The following is an 11059-nucleotide window of genomic DNA, read 5'->3' as shown; positions in this document are numbered from 1 at the left end:
TTGGGAAATAAAAAAAAAACTTGCAGTGGGACTTTCACAAACACAGAAATTATATTTTAAAGATAAATATTAATTTGAGCAGATATGTGTTTTCTAAAGAGTTTCTATCAGGAAAAATATCGCAAATCTTCCATATGATCAATTTTCACAAACTAGTAAAACTCTTTCAGATGGTCATTTATACTTGAATTGTCCTTTGTGTGGGTTATTATTTTTCAATTGAGACCTGAGACCGGGTTATTAATGTGTGTAGTGTGGTGGCGGCTTTTATTTTGAAATTTGTGTTCAGAGCAGGAAGAGAAATCGAAAGTAGATCAGCAGTGGTAATCTGTGGTTGGTATACGCAGTGGTAGTTTTACTGACATTCTAAAAAGCTGTAAACACTGAGAATCATCCGCCTTTACTCCAGTGTGTTACCGCCTATAGACAGGACTTTACTAAAGTTTAGTTATGAAATTGTTTATTTTTGTTTATTTTTCCTCTTTGCTGGGAAATGTTGGGACTGTAAGATGGAGCTCGACAGTTCCGGAAGTTCTGCTTTTTCTCCTGTTTTCTGTTCATCCTTCATCAGCAGGTGAGTTTAGAAATGTAAAATATCAGCTCATTGAAAGCTGTGTGTGTGTGTGTCAGTAGTGACAAAGTGTAAATTACACAGCTCACTCTGGGGAATAAAGAAGTGTAATGTGGCACTGAAGGTGTTTATCTCTGGTGCCCCGATATTCTTTTGAGCTGTTTGACTTTTCAGTGAGGTTTCTCTCTCTGCTCTGGACGGGTCCCTGCCAATATGTCTGACTGAAGAGAAAAAGAAAACCAGTTCCGCTCCGTGCGCGGTACACAGTTACTAGCCCAGGAGTAATAGGGTTATACCCGGAACAAATTAGTAACAAGCTGAAAATTTCAGAATACCTTTAGGAATAACATACTAAAAGTCCCCGGAAATCCCCCTTGTGCTCTCTGAGAAATTCAAGATGGCGTCCAAAATGGCCGCCAAATGTAGCTCTGCCCATATCTCAGGCCCAAAACAAAATATTAATGCAATTAAAAGGTCAGAATATATGTTTTGTAGGGTAGGAGAGTAAATTCCAACATGTGTGTATTAATTACATTGTGTATTAACATTATATAATAATAAATGTACACATTATTATAACAGTATATTTGTGTATAATGTGTTCGCTTGCCATGTCTGGTTAGATTGCCATATTTTTGGCACTTCACCAGTTCACATTTATGAATGTGCACAGTACTATGAATGTGTGTAGGTTTCATCCAGTCCGATCCTTGAATCAAGTATCAATCTTGAAACGCCCTGGCCCATAAATTCACATCCAAGAAGAAATAACAATGACTGTTATGACAAAATAATCATGGTATCATGAAGATATCTCATATGTTTTTGAAATGGCTTCAGTTCTTAATGTTTAGGACTAATAATTACAGACTTATAATTGTAAATCTATACATGTGCTATTTAATGTACACTACCGATTATAGAGTGTGGATCCATTGGTTACTCGTTCACTCCGTATCATCCTATTCTGTTCACAAAACAACAAACACAATTACCAGGGGTTGGAGCACTTATTTTCATTAATATTAATTAAAGTAAATTGGTGGTGTAAAATGAAAAATGGCATGTTAAAAGGTCATGCTGAGTTCAGTCATTTTTAAAAGGTCATGCTGAGTTTAGTCATTTTTTGTCCGAATACACTGGCATTGCTAGTAGTAAAGACTGGTGCTAGAAACTCAAAGATTAATTTTTTTCCACCCTTAAACAAGCTTGAATAAATTCCCTACTTCATTGATGGTACAACAAAGGTCCAAGCATTACAACTGAGGCACTGAGAAGTGTTTAAGTCTACTCATTGTTTATAAGCAAGAGCTTTTATTGAGGCAGACCTTTTTGTCATGAAAGTCGCCAGAATGTTGAAGAAGTGTACTGAAACAGCTTGCCATTGTAGTTTTAGAAGATAGAGTTCTCAAATTTAATTTCCCTTTAATATTTTATCAAAGCTTAAAGATGCACTAAATATTAAGGAAATTGATGTCTAATTGTTGTCTTACATTATGTTCATGTATGTAGGTAGCCTACTAAGGTGGTGTTTACATTAGACCGTATCAGTGGATCATGAGATTAACGTTTTTAAAACGATTCGCGTGCACACAGCAACGCCAATACACGGATACGCTAATCACATGACTAATTAGACGGCACGTAAGTTGAAATGTGTCAGTGCGGCTCAGCGCTTCCTCCTCAGTGGCTGCGCTCCAAATCACCCCGCCCTGAACAGCGAGTGCCCTCTGGAGGGTGCGCACTCCGGCCCTGCACAGCTCACAGAGCGCGCGAGTGAAGCGCACGAGCAGTGATTCGGGACTGAGCCGCTGTGTGTGTGATCCCAGTGCATATCGGGCATGTGCAAGTCACTCACCACTTGCAAGTGGAAGGATGGCAAGCCTAAAGACAGTCATAACTACACAATGGGCAGTATTTGCATCTTACCATGAACAACATTAAGAATGACAAAGCAAAGCATTATAGTCATGCTTTTATACTCTTTGATGAAAAACAAAAAGGTGATACAAGGCGGAAACAATAGCAGGAAGTGAAGTCCGCGCCGTATTTCAGCAGTCGCGTCACATGACCAACGTGGCATGAACAACGCCAGCGAATCAGGAAGGTGGATGTCACAGTGACGTTGTCCAATGGCGACGTCAGCTAGAGCTCAGCACTGCGTTTCCTCGTATCTCAATGTTTACACAGCACCGGATCAGATACGAACTGGGTTGAATACATGGGCCCTAGCGGATTCAAGTTGTTCCGCCTGTGGAGTCGTTTCCTCGCGTTTTAATGTGAACTGACAGTGCATCCGCGACGAAAACGAGACGGATACGGTCTAATGTAAACACCACCTAAGCTAATCTGTCAATCATGTCAACCATCAAATTCCATGTAATTTCCACATTAATGACCTTGTAATCTTGGTTAATTTTAATTTTAACAGTGTGACAATGGTGAATTTGCATTGCTTGTATGAGAGAACATATAATTTAACATTTTAATTGCATTTATATTATGTTTTATCCCTGAGATATTGAAAAATCTCCAATCGGCGGCCATTTTGGACGCCATCTTGAATTTCTCAGAGAGCACATGGTGGATTCCCGGGGACTTTTATGGCCCTTTTCCACTACCCTTTTTCAGCTCACTTCAGCTCACTTCAGCCCGACACGGCTCGCGTTTCGACTACCTCAGAGCGACGCGACTCAGCTCGCTTCAGCCCTGCTTAGCACCCAAAACTCGCACGGTTTTGGAGTGGGGCTGAAGCGAGCCAAACCGAGCCGAGTGGGGCTAGGGGCGTGAGGAGACACTCCCCTGTGCACTGATTGGTGAGGAGGAGTGTCCTCACATGCCCACACACGCCCCGCGAGCACGCTGGGATCTGTAAACACCGTAAACCCGGAAGAAGAAGAATTACGAATTACGAGAATTTCTGAATCCTTATGCGCCTCGCCTCATCTATATGCTCTTGTCAGTATCTGTTGGCGTTGTTGGTGACAACAAGCCACAGCACCAAGACCAGCAACACTAACGACTCCATGTCCTCCATGTTTATTGTTTACTATCCAGGTCGTAAGATGACCGCTTAAAAGGTCACTGATGTCACTGTTTGCGCCGCCTAACGACATCACGTGACGTCCACCCACTTTCACTAACTCCACCCAATGTATCCACCCACTTCCAGCCAGCACGGTTCAGCGCGGTTGTAGTCGAAATGCAACTCCAACAGTCCCACTCAGCTCGACTCAGCCCGACTCAGCACGGCACGGCTCAGCCACGTTGGTAGTGGAAAAGCGGCAATAGTATGTTATTCCTAAGGGTATTCTGAACATATTCTGAATAGTGCTGTCAAAAATGTCACGTTATTAACGCGTTAACTTGACTCAATTTTAACGGCGATAATTTTTTTATCGCGAGATTAACGCTCTGTGACATGATGTAGGTTTTTCATAAGCTTTTGAAACTGCCAGGAACTTGGAACAGAGACTTTGCTTAGAAAACCGATAACAGCTACCACGCCCCGCACAGCCAGAGTCCTCTGCCCCCCCCCCCCCCCCCCCCCCCCCCAAGAATCAGCGCGGGCAGGGCGCGCTAGTAGAGATGGGATTTATGGCTCTTTGATGGGATCCGCATCTTTGTGATCCGTTCTTTGAAAAGAGCCGTTCAAAAGACTGGCTCATTTGGCTCTTTTTAAATATTTATTCAGTTTTAAGAAGACAGCGTCTAAAGAAGCTAGATCCCTCTGAACTGTAAACTCAATGCTATCCCAGAAATCCTTCCTGTAATATGCAAATTTGGCCACCTCTGATTGGACAGCGCGACGCATCAACAGGCAGAAAGTGTAAAAGTACAAAATGTGTTAAGTGAGCTGAAACAGTAAAGATCAGATTCAATGCAATATTTATCAACGAACAACTTAAACTTAATATAATAGTGTACTTTATATTATAATCAAGCATGTCAAGCCTACCGTCACTGTGAGTTGTAGACTAACTCAAGCAGTAGATCACTTCACTCATGGTTCTTTTGCTAGCACTGGTGCTTGGCTTAGGTTTCACTTTGCAGTGGCTGTGTCAAGACGTGTTATGCTTTACAACAAAAAAAACATTGGTACAAAGCAAGCCCATTCACTTTTTTTATGCTGATAAGAGAATTACAATGGTTTTTCATGTGACAAAAATGTGCGATTAAATTGCGATTAATCGTGAGTTAACTATGACAGTCGCGACATTAATCGCGATTAAATATTTTAATCGCTTGACAGCACTAATTCTGAAAAATTCAGCTTGTTACTAATTTGTTCCGGGTTGGACTCAATTTTAAGCTAATGCTCTTGGGCTATACTGTAGGTTTCCACTGGGCGAAACACACAATTCGCTCACGACACGAATATTCACTCTGGGGGTGTGCTCGCGAAAACCGGAAGTATGTTCGGCTACCAAGTCAATTAGGAAGTGCAGTGAGCGGCTGCTAGCTAACAAGCAAGACTCTGTGCAATATTAGCCAACATTAGCACAATCTGATAGGATTTAATAATGTCTTTGTGACCTTAATAAACACCAGTTGTTGTCGGTATCAAGTCGGATTGTTATTTATTGATATTATAAAATGAATTTGAGAAGTAAATTATTTAATACTAGTGAAATTATTTTCCTGAATGGACAGATGATTTTACTTCACAAGGACATCTTGGAATAAGTTGGTTACAAACTAGAACTAGGTTTAATAATTTCAGAGTTGGTCTCTTGTGTCCTTCTAATAGGAAAATGCGAGATCGTTTCAACTATGTTCAAGATATTGTTATTATTACACAGTGCAGTGGTGCAGTGGTCATCACTGTCACCTCATAGCAAGAAGGTTCCAAGTTTGAATCTCACAGTCGACGAGGGCCTCTCTGTGTGGAGTTTGCATGTTCTCCTCATGTCCGTGTGAGTTTCCTCCCAATTCAAAGACATGCAGTTTAGGTAAAAAATTGCTGAACTTGTTGTTTGTTGCTCTGGATAAGAGCAGCTGCTAAATGCCTGCCATGTAATTTGCTAAGATGCGATGTTTTACAGTGTAGGGATTTGACTTTCTGATCTCTGCTGCCTGGAGGCATTTATTCCACCAAGTTTGTTCCAATCGAGAACAGAAAGAAGAGGGAGGGAAGAAAATAAAGGGAGTAGAAGATTAGGGAAACAAAATATTGAAAAAGATTAAAAAGCAAGCAAAGAGTAGTTCATAGAGTAAAGTAAATGTCAGGCTACTTACAGGCTTCATGTCAGTAAATGCCTTCTTGGTCTCTTCCACACCGTGTCACATTTTTCTGCCTACTTTATGAACTGCGGGTGGTTGAAGAGAGGGCAGCATGCGGAGCACGAGTACTCCCTTGGCATCTGTAGGTTACATGAAACCTTGCCATCAAGATAACTTGTCTGCTCAGGCTAATTTTAGCTAAGTGTCTTTGGTGCTAGCTAGCTACAGTTATGTTCAAATAGATAACAGTGCGTTTAAAAAAATGTGAATAAAGTGAAATATTTTGAATAGCTTTTATTTCCATATTTCAAATGTAGTGGAAACATTTACACATCCAATTCCAAATCAAAGCATGCAGAGATTTTATCAAGTCTGTGTTATTATTTTACAGAAAGGAAAGAAAAGGAATATTAATCTGTTAAAAAAAAGCAGCGTTGACATTTTTCTCTTCAAACTCAAACTGAACTCATATTTAGCTGCATAAACATTGTTTTTGATAACTGCTGCACTTCTGCGTTGCACTGAATCAACCAACATCTGGCGCCTATCAGCAGGTATTTCAGCTCAGGATGAACGAACTACATGCCACAGTTCCTGTGAATTTTTGGGTTTTGCTTCAGAAACTGCATTTTTAATGGCACCCTACAGGTTTTTAGTGGGGTTGAGGTCTGGGGATTGAGCTGCCACTCCATTACCTCAATCCGTTTTGTCTGGAACCAAGATGTTACTCGTTTATTCGTGTGTTTGGGGTCGTTGTCTTGTTGAAACACCCATTTCGGGGCATTTCCTCTTTGGCATACGGCAACATAATCTCTTCAAGTATTGTGATATATTCAGACTGATCCATGATCTCTGGTACAGTGCCTTGCAAAAGTATTCTTACCCCTTGAACTTTTTCACATTTTTCCACCTTACAACCACGAACTTAAGTTTTTTATTGAGATTTTATGTGATAGACCAACACAGAGTAGCACATAATTGTGAAGTGAAACAAAAATGATAAATGGTCTTCAAAAATTTAAACAAATAAAAATCTGAAAAATGTGGTGTGCATTAGTATTCAGCCCCCTGTACTCTGATACCTCTAAATACAATCCAGTGCAATCAATTGCCTTCAGAAGTCATCTAATTATTTAATAGAGTCCTACTGTGTGTAATTTACTCTCAGCATAAATACACTTGTTCTGTGAAGGCCTCAGTGGTTTGTTAGAGAACACTGAAGAACAAACAGCATCATGAAGACCAAAGAACTCACCAGACACGTCAGGGATAAAGTTCTGGAGAAGTTTAAAGCAGGGTTAGGTTATAAAAAAATATCCCAAGCTCTGAACATCTCAAGAAGCACTGTTCAATCCATCATTCAAAAATGGAAAAAGTATGGCACAACTGCAAACCTACCAAGACATGGCCGTCCACCTAAACTGACAGAGCGAGCAAGGAGAGCACTGGTCAGAGAAGCAGCCAAGAGGCCCATGATCACTCTGGAGGAGCTGCAGAAATCCTCAGCTCAGGTGGGAGAATCAGTGCACAGGACAACTATAAGTCGTACACTCCACAAATCTGGCCTTTTTGGAAGAGTGGCAAGAAAGGCATAAGAAGCCATGTAGGGGACACAGCAAACATGTGGAAGAAGGTGCTTTGGTCAGATGAGACCAAAGTGGAACTTTTTGGCCTAAATGCAAAGCGCTATGTGTGGCAGAAAACTAACACTGCTCATCACCCTGCACACACCATCCTCACTGTGAAACATGGTGGTGGCAGCATCATGCTATGGGGATGCTGTTCTTCAGCAGGGACAGGGAAGCTGGTCAGAGTTGATGGGAAGATGGATGGAGCTAAATACAGGGCAATCCTGGAAGAAAACCTGCTGGAGGCTGCAAAAGACTTGAGACTGGGAAGGAGCTTCACCTTCCAGCAAGACAATGACCCTAAACATACAGCCAGAGCTACAATGGAATGGTTTAGATCAAAGAATATTCATGTGTTAGAATGGCCCAGTCAAAGTCCAGACCTAAATTCCATTGAGCATCTGTGGCAAGACTTGAAAATTGCTGTTCACAGATGCTCTCCATCCAATCTGGCTGAGCTTGAGCTATTTTGCAAAGAAGAATGGGCAAAAAATTCAGTGTCTAGATGTGCAAAGCTGGTAGAGACATACCACAAAAGACTTGCAGCTGTAATTGCAGCAAAAGGTGGCTATACAAAGTATTGACGCAGGGGGGCTGAATACTAATGCACACCACATTTTTCAGATTTTTATTTGTTTAAAATTTTGAAGACCATTTATCATTTTCGTTTCACTTCACAATTATGTGCTACTCTGTGTTGGTCTATCACATAAAATCTCAATAAAAAACTTTTAAGTTCGTGGTTGTAAGGTGGAAAAATGTGAAAAAGTTCAAGGGGTATGAATACTTTTGCAAGGCACTGTGTACGATCAATAGGTCCAACACTGTAGTATGAAAAACATCCCCATACCATGATTTTTACGCCACCGTGTTTGTGTACTGTGGCTTGAATTCAGAACCCGGGGTTCGTCTGATGTACTGTTGATGACCACTCGACCTGAAAAGAACAATTTTACTCTCATCAGTCCACAGGATGTTACGCCATTTCTCTTTGGGCCAGTTGATGTGTTCCTTGGCAAATTTTAACTGATTCTGCACATGGCGTTTTTTCAACAACGATGCTTTACAGGAGCTTCTTGCTGATGTTTGATCGAAGCTCAGCTGTCTTCTGACTATGACAGCACTTACAGGTCATTTTAGATCGTTTTTCAACCTGATGAACCAGTTCAGTTTGAGTTTGAAGAGAACAAAATGTTGACACTGCTGTTTTTTTTTTAACAGATTAATATTCCTTTTATTTTCTTCCTGTAAAAGAATAACACAGACTTGATAAAATTTGTGAACACTTTGATTTGGAACTGAATGTGTAATGTTTCCACTACATTTTGAAATATGGAAAAAAAAAAAGCTATTAAAAACATCCATCCATCTGTTATCTGTAGCCGCTTATCCTGTGCAGGGCGAGCTGGAGCCTATCCCAGCTGACTTTGTGTGAGAGGCAGGGTTCACCCTGGACAAGTCGCCAGGTCATCACAGGGCTGACACATAGACACAGAACTATTCACACTCACACCTACGGTCAATTTAGAGTCACCAGTTAACCTAACCTGCATGTCTTTGGACTGTGGGGGAAACCGGAGCACCCGGAGGAAACCCACGGGGAGAACATGAAAACTCCGCACGGAAAGGCCCTCGCCGGCCACGGGGCTCGAACCCAGAACCTTCTTGCTGTGAGATGACGGTACTAACCACTACACCACCGTGCTGCCCTATTAAAAACATTTCACTTTATTCACTTTTTTTAATGCGCTGCTGTTTATTTGAACACAGCTGTATATGTGCGCTCTCTGTCCGTCACTCGATCTCCTCCGCTGCGTGGCTACTACAAAATCGTCTCTGGCTCCTATTATAGCACGACACCTCCACAAAACACTCAGCACCATTAATACACTGCCCTGCTGATCCGCCCAAACCACTCAGCACCTTCAATACCTCCATCAGTTCTGGCAGCTACCCGGTTGGCCATTGGCGCAAATCCATTTTCAGATCTCACTTGATTAAAAAAACAAAAACAAAAAAAAACCCATGGTGGATTTCAAAGTTTGAAGTTTACACAACAATACTCCAGCTAGCTAGAGGTTGACTGCGAGATTTTTTTTTCGATGTGCACCGTCTAACCTCCAGCATCTCAACGCTAAAAATAAGGAGCAAATTTTTACGCATCACAATATCACTGAAGAGCTGTAAATATGCTGTCAGTTTCAAATATAAACATGCATTCCTGATTATTTCTGGAGCAGTTGATAATTATCGATCCTATGCCAGATTGTGTTCTAAAATTGTATTATTTCAATGTAATGAACATTTTATTCTTGCAATGAACAGTGAACCTCCTACACGTGCTGTAATCCAGAAGCTGTGGTAATTACAAAATGCAGAAGCCGTATTGTATTGAGCGAAACCAGTGTGACATAGCATATGTTTACATGTAAATTTTGTTTTCTAAAATTAATAATTTTTTTCTGTGTGAGAAATAAATGAACTTCCATGCAAATACATACAACAGCGATAATCTTTATAAAAAATTTTATGGACATGCCTTCACTCAAAACTGTGGTTTTTTTTGGTCGATTAACCGAAAGTAATGAAATTTGCATACACAATTTCATGGGAAATTTGACTGGATGGTTTTGTCACTTTGGAATTTAATGATAACGTTATCGTTTTTCATAAACTCTTCCTGTCTATGACATTCAACAATATTTGGTCATGTTAGTCTGAAATTATTGATTAAAAGAGCAAATTTACCTCTTCCAGCTACTGCAAGTTCTCTGCTGCCGAATATTGGCGTGAATTTCGATTGTTTTAACTGTAGAATGCCCTCATATATCTGTATGCAGCCAGCTGGATGTTTTTCTGTTGCAATCGCGTGGCCACTTCAGGTCGCCCCGTATGTGTTCATTTAATGGTCTTCTGCGTGTTAAATAGTTACAAAATTATAATAAAGCAAATACTTTGATTTATTTGGTGTATACTGAAGTAATTTTTTTTTTTTGGCCATGGGAAGGGTGGCGGGCCAGAATTATAATGTAGCGGTGTGCCACTTTAAAAGGGCCCGTGGAGAACGCTGCACTGTGTTTATTTCACCCCAAAATCAGCTCTTTTCCAGTGCATTTGAAAACTACTGGTCAGGATGGTTTTTTAAACTTGTGTTGCTCAAATCCTATAACAGCCGAGTTAAATTGACCAGCTGCTGGGTAGATTGTGTTATATCTGCCAGAGGAGAGGCCACCGTCCTCAAACACTAACCCAGCTGCTGGCTTACGGGAAACAACCCAGAATGAGTTAAAAATAACCCCACGGTACGACCCAACAGCCTTAACCCAGTGTTTGGGTGCTGCTTTTTACACTGTTTCGACAATTTAAAGTGCTGATGACACGTTTTTGACATCTTTGGCGATGTTTTATAACATAAAAAGTAATTCCCGATGATCCATATATTAATTCACGAAGGCGCCTATTTTACAACTTATGATAAACGCGGCTATTTGGGCAAATTTGACGGGGCTGCAGCACCCAGGAGACGAAAGAGGAGGAGGAGGAGCTATATGACATCAGCGAAAGAACCTTCATCCTAACTTACCAGTTTGTTGTTGATGCGACAGGCGTTCGGTTTATCATTATTAGTATTTTTATT

The 11059-nt window shown here is 40.9% G+C and overlaps 1 protein-coding gene across 2 annotated transcripts in view; it reads left to right on the top strand.

The window, feature by feature from the left end:
* The first annotated feature begins 293 nt into the window (after positions 1 to 293).
* Positions 294 to 11059, top strand: part of LOC132872838 (BOLA class I histocompatibility antigen, alpha chain BL3-7-like) — a 120431-nt gene continuing 109665 nt past the window's right edge. For both annotated transcript variants that reach the window (XM_060907932.1, XM_060907931.1), the window contains exon 1: positions 294 to 574. In XM_060907932.1, coding sequence (XP_060763915.1) covers positions 451 to 574 — 124 coding nt within the window. In that variant the 5' untranslated portion in view covers positions 294 to 450. The remainder of the gene's footprint in view (positions 575 to 11059) is intronic.

The sequence above is a fragment of the Neoarius graeffei genome, chromosome 24 (genome assembly GCF_027579695.1).
Source record: "Neoarius graeffei isolate fNeoGra1 chromosome 24, fNeoGra1.pri, whole genome shotgun sequence".
Lineage (NCBI taxonomy): Eukaryota > Metazoa > Chordata > Actinopteri > Siluriformes > Ariidae > Neoarius > Neoarius graeffei.
Note: the sequence above shows the minus strand (reverse complement) of the source record. Positions and strands in the feature narration are given on the sequence as shown.